General features: G+C 45.3%; 1 protein-coding gene across 1 annotated transcript in view; it reads right to left on the bottom strand.

Annotated features, from left to right (window-relative positions):
- Positions 1–15,057, bottom strand: part of Fndc7 (fibronectin type III domain containing 7) — a 35,126-nt gene extending 20,069 nt beyond the window's left edge. Inside the window, exons 1-5 of the mRNA XM_032896656.1 lie at positions 14,936–15,057; positions 14,439–14,457; positions 7,198–7,452; positions 5,872–6,132; positions 984–1,241 (exon numbers count right to left, since the gene is read on the bottom strand). Coding sequence (XP_032752547.1) covers positions 984–1,241; positions 5,872–6,132; positions 7,198–7,452; positions 14,439–14,457; positions 14,936–14,998 — 856 coding nt within the window. The 5' untranslated portion in view covers positions 14,999–15,057. The remainder of the gene's footprint in view (positions 1–983; positions 1,242–5,871; positions 6,133–7,197; positions 7,453–14,438; positions 14,458–14,935) is intronic.
- Positions 15,058–16,346: the final 1,289 nt, after the last annotated feature.

Here is a 16,346-nt window from a genome sequence, read left to right as displayed (position 1 = left end):
ACACACACACACACATAGGCACACATACACACAGAGACACACACATATATACATACACACAGACACATACACACACAGACACATACACACACATACACACAGTTAGCTACTTGTACTGCACAGAGCTGGAAATAACAAACTGGATCTTAGAGCTTTCAAAACTTTAAAAATTAAAAAAGCAAGCTGGTTATGGTGATAAATCCCTTGGCCCCAGCTGATGTAAGTTCTCTTGAGCCCTGGGATTCAGAACCAACCTGGGCAGCAATGTGAAACTGTGTCTCCAAAAGTAGAACTAAATAGCAAAGAACAAAACAAGAGAAAGAGGAAAAGGACTCAATGAAAGACCAGGCGTAGAGGCCAAGCTTGTGGACAGTCAAAGAAGTGCTTTTTGCAGTGTACAATACGTGCTTCTCCATCCGTACTGTCCAACCCTCAAAGTCCCCGGCTCAATACCTTCATTTAGACCAGAATTAGCTTGTTTTTTCTTCGTTTTTGTGTGTGTCTCTCTCTCTCTCTCTCTCTCTCTCTCTCTCTCTCTCTCTCTCTCTCTCTCTCTCTCTCTCTGTGTGTGTGTGTGTGTGTGTGTGTGTGTGTGTGTGAGATGTGGCAGGGGAAGGTAGACAGATACAGCTAGCTCTGTAGAGTTGGTCTCCTTTCCTTCCACCTTTGTGTAGATCCCTGGATCAAACTCAGGCTCTTGCAGCAAGCACCTTTCCCCACTAAACCATCTTGACAGCCTTTCTTTTCTGTTTTAGAGACAAGTTCTTGCTGTATAGCCCTGGCTGTATAGTATAAGCCCCAGTTGGCCTCCAACTCATGGCAATCCTCCTGCTTCCACCTCCTAATTGTTAGTAGTATAAATGTGCGCCCAGCTTAGAGCAGGCTATGCCCAGCTGAGACCAGCCTGTTCCAGGACCTTGCTGGGGACTTGTGGCGGCCACTCTGATCACCAACACTGCAGGGTTTTCCTTTTTCTCACGTACCAGTCTTCAGGGTGGGTGCAGAGGAGGACTTGCTGCACCCGGCATCGTTGTTTGCTGAGACAGAAATCAGGTACTCTGTTCCACACTGCAAGGAACCGATGCTACAGGAGCTGAGAGCTGTGCTGCAGCTCCGCTGGGAAGAATTGCTCCATGCCACCACAGTGTAGTTGAATGCCCCTTCTGACGGGGTCCATGAAACAGAAGCCTTTAGGGCCCCGCTGTCAAAGAAGACTTGAATGTTGGCAGGGGCACGAGGACCTATGTTTTTGAGAAACAAGAACCCGAGTAAGATTTGGCTTAGATTTAACGCTGAGTCAATCAGGAGATAGGAGACCGTAGGTGCTGGATAATGTTAAGTTGTTCAAAGCATAAAATGAGACAGTGCATCTGGGGATTGGTAACACAATGGCCATGAATGTACAAATCCATCCCTAGCTATACGACCTTTGTCATTGCATTTAATCTTTTTTTGTTTTGTAAAAATGGATATATGAGCAGTGTTCAACACATAACTAACACTGAAAAGCACACTTTGAACGGGTGAATATATGACCTAAGAAGTGGTGAAGATTAACATTTAAGATGCCTGGGTTGGGGGAGTAATTCCAGCACTTGGGATGCTACTGAGGAAGGGACATTGGACGTTTACAGCCAACCCATACTACATAGTGAGACCCCATGTCAAGAAGACCGAGCGACCAACTAAACGAGAACAAAATGAGCATATTCATGTGGAAGGCTGAAAGGTTCTATGAATGTGTTGTCACATAGTAGGTCACACAGTAGGTCAAATGCTTTTTCTATTATTGATCCGTGAAGCTAAATGTCTCATTTCTTGGACTGGGAAGGCATCTGGGCAGTACAGTGCTTGCCAAGGCAGGGGAGGAAAGGTTCAGCCCTACCTCCCAATACCCCCACACTTCTATTTTTGACCTCTGGTGAATTTTACTTTTTTCTTTTCTTACAGCTTTTAGTTCACAATAGTTCCTAGATAAGCAAATATCCCATTCTAAATCAGGGGCTAGGAAAGCTCAAGTCCATCCAGGAAGATAGTCTTTCAGTGTCTCCCAAGGACTTCCCCCTTATTCTTATAAGCATGCCTTGATGTCTTCATGGTTAGACCATTTATAAACCTGGAAGACTGAACCAGCCAGATAGCTCAGTGGGTAAGGCACTTACCGCCAAGCCCAATGACCTGAGTTCAGGACCCATGTGGTGGGAGAGGACTGGTATTGGCAAATTGTCCTCTGACCTTTGCATGTGTGCCTTGGCATGGAAGCACACAGGCTTTCTACACCAATGTAGAAAGTATGGAGCATCACTTTGTAAAAAAACAAAACAAAACAAAACAAAAAAAACAACAACAACAAAAAAAACCCAAAACCCGGAGGGTGCTCATGCCTCTAATTCCAGGACTAAAGAGGCAGATGCAGGGCAGTCTCTGAGTTCGAGGCCAGCCTGGTCTACAGAGCAAGTTCCAGGACAGTGAAGGCTACACAGAGAGACCCTGTCTCAAACAAACAAACAAACAAACAACAACAAACTGGAGGACATGTGCTCATGAGCAAAAGGTGGTCTCAGTTCCCCTCTGGGATCTGCAAAGACATTTTAGTGGACCTAGAAAATGGTGTGGACCGCCTCCACAGAGCACATCCTCCACACATATCCTGGGCACAGAGCAGGCTCTGCCTGAGGAGACCATTTCACAGATGCCTGACTTATTTTGTTTGAGGAAGGCACCTGTTGTGTTTCCCTTACAGGCCATCTTGACAGGTCCTTCCCCCCACATATAGTCTGCTTGTCCCCAAAGGACCCTCAGCTTCTGCCTCAAGATAGTACTGGACCAAGGCTGGTAGGGGTTGCCTGCAGCGTCTAAAGACAACCAGCAGAACCAGGCAGTGGTGGTGCACACCTTTAATCTTAGCGCTCAGGAGGCAGAGGCAGGACAATCCCTGAGTTCAAGGCCAGCCTGGTCTACAGAGCTAGCTCTAGGATAGTCAGGGCTACACAGAGAAACTCCATCTTGAAAAAAGAAAACAAAACAAGCAAAAAAAAGGCAATCAACTTTCCAACCAAAGCATAGGGGAACTTAAGGGAAGGAGTTAGACTATCAGGAAACTGTCAGAGCTCAGCTGGGTGCTCCAGAGTGTGGAAGTGCCTAGGGTCATGGGTAATGGAAGTTATTTAAAATGAGGTCATTAGGATGGGACATAATCCAACATGATAGATGTCCTTATAAAGAGAAGAAATTCAGACATGCATATAGGGGAACAGCCAGGTGGATATGAAGATGGCCACACACAGGCCGAGGGGACAGACACATCTGAATATATCTTTGCTGGGTGCTCAGGAGGAAGTGACTGCCTCAGTCAGGGCCGTCATTTTAGGCAAAGACGCTACAGTTGTGGAACAACAACTTTCTGTTCCTTAAGCCATCCAGCCTGTGATATTTTCTTACAGCAGCCGGAGAAAACTGATACAGAGACTAAATCCAAACTGTGTGAAACACGCAGAAACAGAACGAGGTATGGTGGTACAGAGGTGGAGGCACCGGAAGATCAGGAGTCAAGGCCTGACCTACAGACCGAGTTCCAAAGAAGCTGGAAACTCTGTATCAAATCAAAACAAAACAAAACATCATGGAGAAACCAGAGAAAAGGAAAGAAGGAGCAGGTGGTAACATCTGTTTCACCCTTGCCCTCAGTCTCAGGAACAGTCACAGAAAAGAGAGAGCAAAAGACACAGGCCAGGGAGGTGAAACAGTGCCCTCTGGACCTGGCAAAATGGCTGAGGAGTGAACTCAAGCAGCTATGGCTGCTACCCAAGGCCTGCACAGGACTGAGCTAGGCAGCATTCCAACACGGAGGGGCAAAGGCATTCAATAGCCCTTGTCACGTGGAGCTGTTGACAGCTCATGGCTCCTGGAGGAGGGAGAAGCAATTTATTTAAGGGTGGTGCCCCTGGTGGGTCAGCCAAGTGCCAAAAGCCCTACAGGCAAGAGTATATGCGTAGCATAGATTGGACTTGATGGATCATTTTGAGGGGTCAGAGGGCGGGAGAGATGGCTCTGTGATTAAGAGCGCTTGCTGCTGTTGCAGAGGGTGGGGTAGGGAGTGCTGATTCCCAGCATCTACGTGGGGGCTCACAGGTGTCCTTAACTTCAGTTCCAGAGGATCTGATACTCTCTTCTGGCCCCCTTGGGCAACACGCATGCACACAGTGTACAAACATACGTGCAGGGAAAAATCCCTGTATACATTTTAAAAGACAGAGCGCCTGAAGTTGGGGTTGAGGAGGTGGGTCTGGGAGGAGGAGTTATGGGGAGCATTGGGGGTGAATATCAAAGTGTATAAAATTCTCCCAAAAACTAATGAAAATATTGTTTGAAAAGAAACCTGGTGGTTCTCTTGTTCCCTACTCTGATGTAGAAGCCCCTTCCTATGCACACTCTGCCACAAACGTTCTAGCAAAGCTCTTTGTTACACATAACTGTAATGGCTGAGTTAGGTGTCTTTGAACAGGGTCCATTCTGTGGGTGCAGGGATTGCCTTGTTTCTTTTTTTTTTTTTTTTTTAACTCCAGGGAGCTAAATATTTGTAGGAGGGTGTAGTGGGGGAAAGACAAGGGAAGTAAGAGAGGAGGGGAGAGGGGTTGGGGATTTAGCTCAGTGGTAGAGCGCTTGCTTAGTAAGCGCCATGGCCCTGGCTTGGTCCCCAGCCGGAAAAAAAAGAAAAAAAAGAAAAAAAAAAAGAGAGAGGAGGGAAGAGAGAGGAGGGGGTGGGGAAGGGGAGGGAGGAGGGGAGGGGGAAGAGGAGGGGCAGGCCTGGCAAGCTACCAAAGGGCCCAGGAAGGCTTGGCACAGATACCCTGGACTCACCAAGCCAACCAGACTCACCTTAGGGCAATTTGCTAGCCTTTCCACTGTGTGAGTATTGTACAAAGCAAACCCTCTTTTTCTCCTGAATTTCTGTCTGGCTTATAACAAGATTTCCATCCCAAACTTAGAGAAAGTCGAAACTACTTCCAGTTCCTTCCTACATTTCCTGGGTCCTCCCCTACGAGATAAAATAGCTGATCTGGTTGTTGGTGAAAGTCTAGCGCACCCCACACACACACACACACACACACACACACACACACACACACACACACACACACACACACACACACTGCACCTGCTGCCGACACCCACACACCTTGCTCGCTCTGACTCTTCAGACTCACTCTAGCAGCTGGGAGTTTAGACTTCCAGTTTTCATGTGAGGAACACCCACCTCCCCCAACTACGAGTGCCCGATTTGTCTAGGGTGGAGTAGTGAGAGAACAGATTGCAGTCTCACTGAGTGGTCCATGTCGGCTTCCAGCTTCACGCTCAAGCTGGTGTCCTGGAAATGTCTCTAAAACATGGACTCTCATGTCAAGCATAGGAGCAGCAGGACCTCTTTCTGTGGCTGTGTCCCTAGAACAATGCTGGCTTCAGATTGGCACACACGCATTATATGTCTGTTGAATAAATGAATTCCTGTTTGCCTCCTTTTTTTGGTTTAGATGGTGGGGTGTTTTAGTGGACCTAGCAAGACCAGGAAGGGACGAGGAAGGATTGGTCACGCTAATGAGAACCCTTTCCGTCTGGGATCTGGAATGTGCACGCTACAGCGGACTTGGCTCTCAGAGGGGGAAGTGCTGTGCTCCGTCCGCATCACTCGGTGAGTGTTTGAACTGCTGCCGAGGAATAGCCAAGGCCCTATAAATAACTTCATAATAAATTTAAACAGCCGTTGCCAGCTGCTCCGTGCGCATCACTCAGCATTGCTCTCCTCGGCCGCGGAGCGCAGCCCCCCTCATCAATCAAAAATGAGATCCCTGAAGGCTGAGCTGAAGCCCTTACTGGTTCTCTGATTGCGGGTGGAGTCATCCCCGGGGATTCCGTTGGCGTTCCACGCATAGGCCTTTATGGTGTAGAGAGTCCCGGCGTCCAAACTGCCGAAGGTCAGGGAGGTGTTTGTGGTATTCTCTTTCCAAATTCTACCCAAGCCATTGGCTTGCATAACAGACACGGAGAATCCGATCGCCATGTATACGGCGTCCCAGCTCACAAGGATGGAGTCTGGACTCGGAGAGCTAACTTCCAGAATTGGGGCAGCCAACACTACAAGCAAAAACAAAACGCAACAGTGAATCGATGTTACAAAAGTCTGTAGAGAATACCTTAAGTTACTGAGAAATAAATAAATGCAGGTTGACTATCCACGTTATTCATTTATAATGGCAGAGTTCAACTTAATAATATCTAATTGGAGCCGAGGATATAGCTCAACGGTAGAGGCCCTGGGTTTCTCCTACAGTATGATTTTCAGAAACATTATTTAAGTGTGTATTAATAATAAATGATGAAGAAATGTGGAAATGTAAGCCAGGAGTGGTGGTGCACACTTATTATTTTTTTATTTTATTTTTTTCTTTTTTTCGGAGCTGGGGACCTAACCCAGGGCCTTGCGGTTGCTAGGCAAGCGCTCTACCACTGAGCTAAATCCCCAACCCCGGTGGTGCACACTTATAATCCCAGCATTAGAGAAGCTGAGGCAGGAGAATTGCTTTGAGTTTAAGGTCAGGTTGACCCAAAAAATATGAGAAAGGGAGACACCAGTGTACCCCAGGCAATGCTTTCAACTTGCAGTTGGTAAGAAGTTAAGGTGTCCCTATGAATGAATACAGAAATGGTGCTCTATCCTACCTTAGTGTGCAGATAACTGTTTTTAACTCTGAGAGCTTTATACATGTTGGACCAGCATCCTCTCCCTGATCTACACACAAATGTTCAGAAATGTGCCTAGGTGTGACGTTATGAAGTGAATTTAATGCTGATGGGCAAACCCCAAACTTATATTTATTAACGTCTCTGCCACGTGATTAAGGAACTGCAAAAATCTGTTCTAGTTGGCATGGATAAAAACAGAAATGGCTTTTTCTGGGGATTTAGAGGCACTCTGCTTTTAAAGTTGTCCAGAAATGGGTTTTAAATCCCAAGGCAAAATCACTAGGCATTTAAATGTCACTTTCTCCACAAATTGCTGAGTTGCCAAAAAGAACATTTGGTGGCTTTTGCCTCTGGGCCCTGTATAGTGGAACTCACTTGTGCACAACCACACATCTGCCATGCTGTTAAAAACTGATCTACCCACCACTCAGACAACGTGAGCATCCAGCTACCTACCTGTCTTTGCCTGCTTCGGAGGTGATGCTGGGCTACGTCCAGAGGCACTGACGGATCTGATGGTGATTTGGTATAAGGTTGCAGCCTTAAGGCCTGTCACAGTGCCCGGGGAATTGGCCACTGTGGTCTCAATGGTTGTGTCCCCATCTTCAGCCGTGAGCAGGTAACTTGTGGCCCCTGGCACGGTAGTCCATTCTACGGTGATGCTATTGCTGATCTTCGAATATGCCTGATCAATAGTTGGTATTTCAGGAGCTGAAAGACATTTTGAAGTTATACATTAGCCAGGATATCCTACAAGGATGCCGTCTTTCATTACGTCCTCTCTAAACTACATAACCCTGGTGTCTTCCCGTGAGCGTAAGCTTTCGACTCGGTTTCCAGAATTAAAAAGAAGCTGGGTGAGGTGGTGCACACTGGTGGGGCAGCTATATAAGAGGTGGGGGTAGAAGGATCTGAAGTTCAAGGCCAGCCTAGCAACTTAACAAGACTCTGTCTCAAAGTTTAAAACAACAACAATTATGGTAATAACAAGTCTTGGACCGTAACTGAGTGGTGGAGCGCCTGCCTAGCATACAGAAGCCCCTGGGCTCGGCAGCCAGGATCACAAAAAGAAAGAAAAGAACAAAGGGGCTGAGACCAGGGCTTGGAAAGCAAGAAGGCTTGCCACCAAATTTGGTGACCTGAGTTTGTTCCCCAGGACCCACATATTAGAAAAACAAAACTGAATCTGAAGTCCTCTAACCTCTACATGCATTGTAGCATGCAGGCACACACACACACACACACACACACACACACACACACACACACACACACACACACACACACACACACACACACACACACACACACACACTACATATATAAACTTAACTACAAAAAACACAAACAAACAAACAAACAAACAAAAAACAGTGGTGCCTGCCTTTTAATCCCAGTACTTAGGAGGCAGAGGTAGGTAGATCTCTGAGTTCGAGGTCAGCCTGGTCTACAAATTGAGTTTCAAGACAGCCAGAGCTAAACAGATAAACCCTGTCTCAAAAAAACCAAAACAAAACAAAAAACAAACCAAAAAAAAAAACCAACCCAAACTAAACCAAACAAACAAAAAACAAAACAAAACAGGAGTAGAAACGGAATAAGAAAGAGCAGGGAAGATAGGAAGAACCATTTTCCAAAAGTCAGCCAGAGCACAACCCTCACTTCCCAGCTGCCCGTGGGTCCTGGGTGCTTTCTATGCTTTTAAATATTAAAGGTCTGGGAAAGACTGTGGGAAAGAGCTCTGAGAAAAGGGAAAGGATAATGGAGGCATTTTATTCCAGAGGATTCTGTGAGCTCCAAGGCTGCTTTGTCAGTGACCTCCCTCCTGCCCCAACATGGCTGCCTTGCTTCCAGCTGAGCCTCCCAGCACAGTGGGCTCTCTCTGTGCCTGTGGTCACTTCCTCATGATTCTGCACATTTCCCAAGTGGGCTCTAACCTGACAGAGGAGGAAGGAGAACTGAATGCTTTGTTGATATGAGAGCAGAACAATGTTTAGGTTCTTCTATATACAAGAAAATTAACTTAATTCTTCCTTTGTCTGTCAAAACATACATTGGTGTGAGGTTTAGACACTGAAGCCCTTCTGGGGCTGTCTGCAGTTTGCCATGGAAATGGGTATGTTTATGTTGTGAGCATACCAGAGAGTCCTCTGCTTCTAATACAAGGTAGAACATACAGGGTGAGAATCAGATTTACCACTTCAGAAAATCTATGGACACACACACACACACACACACACACACACACACACACACGTACGTTTCCTGGATCTTGTAGTAGCTCCAGAAGAGACCAATAAATATATATATGCTGGGTTTTTAATTCTGAAGCTGGCTCTCAGCCTGTAACATTTGTCGAGCAGCCATTGTATGCCAAACTCAAAGCTGAAAGGCAAGACGAATGTGGTGGTGAATGCTTGTGACCTGGCACTTCAGAGACTGAGGCAGGAGGATCTCAAGTTTGAGTCCCAAATGGACTAGAGATCCTACCTCAAACAAAAAACAAGCAAACACCACAGCAAAGCCAGGTATAGCATGTGCATCTGCAATTGGGGGTGGGGGTAGACGTCATGCTCAACAACACAGGGAGTTGGAGAACTGTAACCCTATCTCAAAAGCAACTAAAGAAACTCAAACCAATCAGTCAACCAACTTACGCAAACCAACCAAATAAAGAGATTAAGGGCAAAATTATATATAGGACAAGAAGACAGGAGAAAAGCCAAGTGATTTGCCAGTACCTACTCTTCCTGGCCTCCCCTCAGCCAAATCCCTAGGTACACAATACAGCCAACCTTCTCTTTCTGTCCCTGTAGTCAGGAGAATTCATGTTGGCAGCCTCTCAGAAATAACTAAGCCGCAAAAAATGAACAAAGTCTCCACTGTTCATTGGCCAGATACTTCTGGAACATCATCCAGGAGTCTCTTGTCACAGAAAGAAAATCATGCTGGTCATATATGCTGGGGAAACGTGTGTGTGTGTGTGTGTGTGTGTGTGTGTGTGTGTGTGTGTGTGTGTTTCTAGTGGAGGGAACACTCTGGTGGCCTTTTGCCAGTGAAGTTAATTCTAAGGGAAGAGCAGATGCCCCTTCTGGCCCCTCAGAACAAAGCCCCAGTAGGGTTTCCCTCTCACACTGCCCATCTCTCATCTGCAAGCTTCCCATTCCCCCTCCCCTCCCCGAGTCATTTCCCTGTGGTCTGTGTGTCTTTTCTTCTCATTTTCTGGTGTCTCTCAACGCCTTCTGTTTCCTCTGTCCCACAGTTTATCTTATCTCCTCCTGTGATAGATAGGCCTGCTCATCGGAATGGACGAACTTCCTGGGAAAATGACCAGCTGCAGACATAGAAAGGCCTGAAGCTGCATTGATGGGAAAGAGCCAAGAGGCCAGCGTGTACATGCTATCTTCCCGCAGGCGGCCATCCTGACTGAGAACTCTACATTTTCCCATTGAACTGAGCTAGCTATGAAGGAGTCGTACCTGTATCAGCAGACTGAAAGTTAGGGGTAGAAAAATAGCAAAGACTTTAGATTCAGAAGTTCTAGGTCTAAGGCACAGCTCTGCCTTTTACTTCTGTGTACGAGGAAAGCAGGACATGTAAGCATAAGCTTCCTCTAGAAACTCTGCTGTGTGGTTGGCAATGTGTGCATTTCAAGAATTACGTTGAAATGTGAGATACATATAATTTAGGATTATTGCAAAGGTTAGGTAAAAGTATATGTGAAGGCACTTTGAAAGTTCCCCCTCCCTCCCATCCTCTGATGTGTGTGTGTGTGTGTGTGTGTGTGTGTGTGCGTGTGCGTGTGCGTGTGTTCCATCTAGTGCTGGTATGAGTACATCTACCAAGGTAAGCAAGTGTGGATGAGTTTGGAAAAATCAAATCATATAACGCAGCCATGGGAGGGTAAAAGTGAAACTCTGGGGGTCTGGAGTGAACACAGACAAGACAGAAAGAGTAAGCCTGATGCACATTTGGCTCTCAGAAGATTGACTAGTGGCAACCACAAAAGCAAATTAGCTGAGCCCTCTAGGACAGTGACTCTCAACCTTCCTACTGCTGCAACCCCCTAAAACAGTTCCTCACATTGTAGTGACCCCAAATCATAACATTATCCTCATGGCTACTTCATAACTCTAATTTTGCTACCGTTGTGAATCACAATGTAAATATGTGTTTTATGATGCTCTTAGGCAACCCTGTGAAAGGTTGAATACCGTTGCTCTAGGAGACAAGGAGCAGAACCCCAGAGTTCCCAGGAGAGTGGCATGGGCAGAAGCTCTGAGGATGCCAGAGCCTGGTGAGCCAATGAAAGGATCAAGTGGGATCATCTGCTATATGCACATGCGTCTCAGTGCCCAGTCCCAGTGTGGCAGAAAGAGACCAGGTGGGCAGACCTTGGGGGCCTTTATTCCATGGGAGGGATGGGCTGGTAAGTAGGTAGATCCCGTGCTGTGACCACTATCAACAGACCTCAGGAGACAGAAGCTATAATGGCTCTTCAGGGGCTAGCTATCTGGCTCCGTTGGTAAAGTGCTTGCCTAGCATGACAAAGCCATGGCTCCATCCCCAGCATTGCAGACACCTAGTGCACGCCCACAGTCCCAGGAAGTTCAAGTTCATCCTTGACTACATCGTGAATTTCAGGCTACGCTGAGGGACATGGGCCTTGTCGTAAAATAAAATAATAAAATAAAAGCAGGACTTTGGAACCTGAGAGGGGAGAGATGACAGGATGGATCTGAGTCTGAGGAAGCAGAAAAATCTGTTAGCACTCTTACTCTTTTGAAAACAGAGAGCATCTATGCCTTTATAAAAAGAGGCTTGGGATTCTTGTTGAAAGAGTCAGGCTTTGTTGCCCTCCACTGTTAGTGCTGTAGACTTGAATGAAGGGTCTCACACTTGCTAAGCAAGCTTTTACAGCTGTGCTATCCACACCCAGCTAAATGATGATTACATTATATAATAATAATAATAGTAGTAGTAGTAGTAGTAGTAGTAGTAGTAGTAGTAGTAGTAACATGGAATTCCCATTTTGTTTTGTTTGTTTTCTATTGGTTTTTGTTTGTTCTTCAAGACAGGGTTTCTCTGTGTGTAGCCCTAGCTATTCCCATCCTGTAGACCAGGTTGGTCTCCATTCAGAGATCCACCTGCCTCTGCCTCTGCCTCTGCCTCTGCCTCTGCCTCTGCCTCTGCCTCTGCCTCTGCCTCTGCCTCTGCCTCTGCCTCTGCCTCTGCCTCTGCCTCTGCCTCTGCCTCTGCTCTGCCTCTGCCTCTGCCTCTGCCTCTGCCTCTGCCTCTGCCTCCAGAGAACTGGTACTAAAGGTGTTCACCATCACACCCAGCTTTAACAATATTATTTTTATCATTATTAAAATTTGGGGGGAAATTATAGAAGTTATGAGTCCTTCCCTACTCTCTCAATTTCTGAGAGAGAGAGAGAGAGAGAGAGAGAGGAGGAGGAGGGGAGGGGAGGGGAGGGAGGGGAGGGAGGGGGAGGGAGGAGAGGAGAGGAGAGGAGGAGAGGAGAGGAGAGAGAGGAGAGGAGAGGAGGAGAGAGAAGAGAAGAGAAGAGAAGAGAAGAGAAGAGAAGAAGAGAAGAGAAGAGAAGAGGTTGAGGTTGAGTGCCAGGCTTTTCCTGGGTTAATGAGAGGGAAGACTTCATTCTCTAGATGTGCACCCCCCCACACACTAATACATACAAAATGAAACTCTGATTCTTTTGACCAACTCAGAGAACTAAATCAGCTCAGAGTCCTCAGCGCCCAGACACAGAGCAACAGTGATGCCGAAGCCCAAAGAGAATCACACACCCAAGATGAAGCCTTCTTTCTACACAGTCAGATCAGACACAGCCCATGTATTAAAAAAACCAAAATGACTCCACTAACAGCATCATTGGTGTTGAAATCTGGCCTCCCACCTACTTTCCAAATGCCGATCATGCTGGGACTAAAAAGAGTCCATCCTAAGGTTTCAGTTGGTTTGGATTTCCTAGGAAAGGCTGTGTTGTTTAAAAATCAGTTATAAACCAAGCATGTAGCAGGTGTGCACAGTCCAGCTTCTCAGGCGACTGAGCCAGGATTTTTTGATCATGGTAATTCAAAGCCAGGCTGGGCAACATAGGGACTCATCTCAAACAAAATGAATAAAACTAATAAAAATCATTAGGGATGTGGTTAAACATTCTTTCTCATAACTTCTCGGACAGTCATAAAGGACTCTTAAGAATAGTATAATGAGTTAGAGAGATGGCTCGACAGTTAAGAGCATTAGCTGCTTTGTCAGAGGACCCCGGTGCAATTCCAAGCATTCACAGCGATATGAAACTTCAGTCTCAGGTGATGTAATATTACCCTCGCTTCTTCAGGCACCATGTCATGTACACACATAGTACATGCATACATGCAGACTGCACACTCATACACATACAATGAACATGTACACACATAGTAAACAGACATACACGCAGACAGCACACTCATACACATACAATGAACACATTTTTAAAACTAAAGAATATTATGAGTAAGAATAAATGAGAAAATTATTTTTAAAACCCAACTATATAGCTGTGTGTGGTGGTTCACACTCTTAATCCCAATACTTGGAAGACAGAGGCAGGCAGATCTCTGAGCTTGAGGCCAGGTTGGTCTACAGAGTAAGTTCCAAGATGGACAGGGCTACACAGAGAAACCCTATCTGGAAATACAAGCAAATAAACAAACAAAACATAAAACGAAACAATCCCGAAAATAAAAAATAAAGTCAACCATATATGTATGAATTTTATGAAACATTAAAATGCAATCAAATATTCAATTTAATATTTCCTAGTTCTAATTTCTTTTTTATGGATAATCTAAAACCTATTCAACATAAATTCCTATCCTGGTGACTTAGATTTCTGGATGTATGAGGCAGGGAAAGTTTCTAGAAAAATTATTGTGGCCTTCAGTCCATTTATCCAAGAGAAAAAGGGTGTTTGAAATCTTTTTTTTAATTAGATCTCAGTGCATAAGGCTACATATGCAAAGCGCTCTCTCTCTCTCTCTCTCTCTCTCTCTCTCTCTCTCTCTCTCTCTCTCTCTGTCTTTCTCTTTCTCTGGTTTGCTTTTAGTCTTTTGATTTTTGGGGGCAGGTTCTCCTGCAGCCCAGGTTTGCTCCCAAATTTCTATGACTCCATCTTGAACATCTGACCCTCCTGCCCTCACCTTCCAAGCGCTGGGATTTCAGGCGTGCATCACCACACCAGGAACAAAGGCTCTGTTCTTGGTCGAGGACCTTCTTAAAAGTGTAATTTAATATGGCATTTCTATTTTTTTCTTCTAATGTCCCAAAAGACGAGTAGGAAAGCTATATGAGCAAGCTTCTCGAAGTGAGATTTAGTGATATTTTATTTGTTTGGCTGGAATGACGGTCTTTGTGTTAGTTTGTCCATGGCTATCTGGATGAAACCGTGGCACTGTATTATGAGGCTCACAATACCTCAGAAGGACTTGTGTTTTAAACTTGATTTGTTTTACTAAGTATGGTCTCCCCAGCGCCGTTTACAGCAGTGTTAGCATCCATAATGCACGCTCAGAGAATGCTCACACCTGCGCTCTAACATGGTCTACATATGAGACAGCCCATGCACCAACAGTGTAAGAAGAAAATCAAATAGAAGAAGAAAAAATTTGAATCTCGTCAATTGTTACCTGTTTTCGATGAAATAACCTGTAAAGGAAAGTATAGAAAAGTAAGAATAAGGAAAAACAACATTTGGGAAAACGTAACAAACACATCAACACAGTAATCACAGGTGTCTGTGCACCGAGTGAGTAATTTCCCCATTCTCAGACATGCTTTTCTGTTCGTCTCATTTCCCAGCACTCAAATCTACCATAAGGCAACGCTGGAAAGAGCTTAGAGGCTGGGGGCAGATCACGTTACTATTTCATCCTCCCCACCCCCCGACCTGTGTATTGAACTAAGTCAGAGGCTGTTGACAGACTTTTTTTTCCAGGAATCTTTGGTCTTCACACACCATGATAATCTTGTCTCTTTCGTGTATCACTTTTCAGACACACTGATACACCATCTTAGTATGATTTAAGGGAATTTCTAGTTCTATCTCCCCGCTCCTCGGCCCTTCATAAAGAGAACGAAATAAAGAACCCAAAATATCTGTGGGTAGTTGAAACGGTAGACTTACCATTTTCAAACAGAGGAGAGTGAATCCGATCAAAGACAAATTCTTCTCGGGTCTTCCAGCCATCTTGTTAGCCACGGCCCTCACGCAGCAGCACAAAACAGCGGCGAACTGAATCCTATTTGGCTCCCAGAAGCACGGCACTGAAAGCTGTAGAATGAAGTGGTCACAGAGTTGGAAACAAACACTGCAAGTTGCCTTTCCTTGGAGAGCGCCAGCACTTACCTGTAACTAGGGGCACTGGGGACTGGCGGGGACAGGTACTGCAAAGACTGAAAAGAAAAAAAAAAAGAGTCTGGGAAGGTCAAGCAAAGCCGGCCAAAGAAGCTCCTGTAACCTTGGTTTCAAGGAACGAAGTACAATGCTCTCCCTTTTAACAATTTTACTCCAGGCACAGTGATGCTGTCCTTTAATCTCTGCACTTGGGAGGCACAGGTAGGCAGATCTCTACATGAGAAACTGTCTTAAAACAAACACACAAACAAATAAAGAAGACCTGGGGTTGGGGAGATGGTTCAGCCTTAGAGAATGCTGGCTGCTCTTGCAACTGACCCAGGTTCAATTCCCAGCACCCCATAGCAGCTCAAGACCGTCCATAACTCCAGTTTTAGGGTATTTTATACCCTTTTCTGGTCTCTTGAGGCACCAGGCACACATATTTTATACAGATACACATGTAGGCAAAACATCCATGCACATAATATAAAATAAAAATAAAAGGAGTGGGGATTTAGCTCAGTGGTAGAGCGCTTGCCTAGCAAATGCAAGGCCCTGGGTTCGGTCCCCAGCTCCGAAAAATAGAAAAAGAAAAAAAAATAAAAAATTCAAAGACTTAAATGTGCATAAATGAATGAACTCAAGCTAGATGTGGGGGTACACTTTTTAGTCTCAGCCATTCAGAAGGCAGAAGCATCATCTGGTGAGACCACAAGTTTGAGACCAGCCTGGGAAACAGTAGGACTGATGAAGTTCCCCTCAAATTATTAATCGACTAATAATAATAGAATCAGACCTAAAACATATCATAAATGAAGAAATGTGTAGAGAAAAATATTTATGATTTTGAATTAGGCAAAGCTTTTCTTTTTTCTTTTTTTAAAAAAAGTGTGGCATGGTGTGTGTGTATTGGTGTGTGTGTATGTGTGTGTATATGTGTGTGTGTATGTGTGTGTGTATTTGTGTGTGTGTATGTATGTGTGTGTATTTATGTGTGTGTGTTTGTGGTGTGTGTGGTGTGTGTGTCTGGTGTGTGTGTGTGTATGTGTCTGTGTGTGTGTGTCTGTGTGTGGTGTGTGTCTGTGTGTGTGTGTCTGTGTGTGGTGTGTGTGTGTCTGTGTGTGTGTGTGTGTGTGTCTGTGTGTGTGTGTGTGTGTGTTCTGGTGGGTACACATGTACCAGAGGACAACCTTTTTCT

This window comes from Rattus rattus, chromosome 3, assembly GCF_011064425.1.
Source record: "Rattus rattus isolate New Zealand chromosome 3, Rrattus_CSIRO_v1, whole genome shotgun sequence".
NCBI classification, from domain to species: domain Eukaryota; kingdom Metazoa; phylum Chordata; class Mammalia; order Rodentia; family Muridae; genus Rattus; species Rattus rattus.
This window is presented reverse-complemented; position numbering and strand designations above follow the sequence as displayed.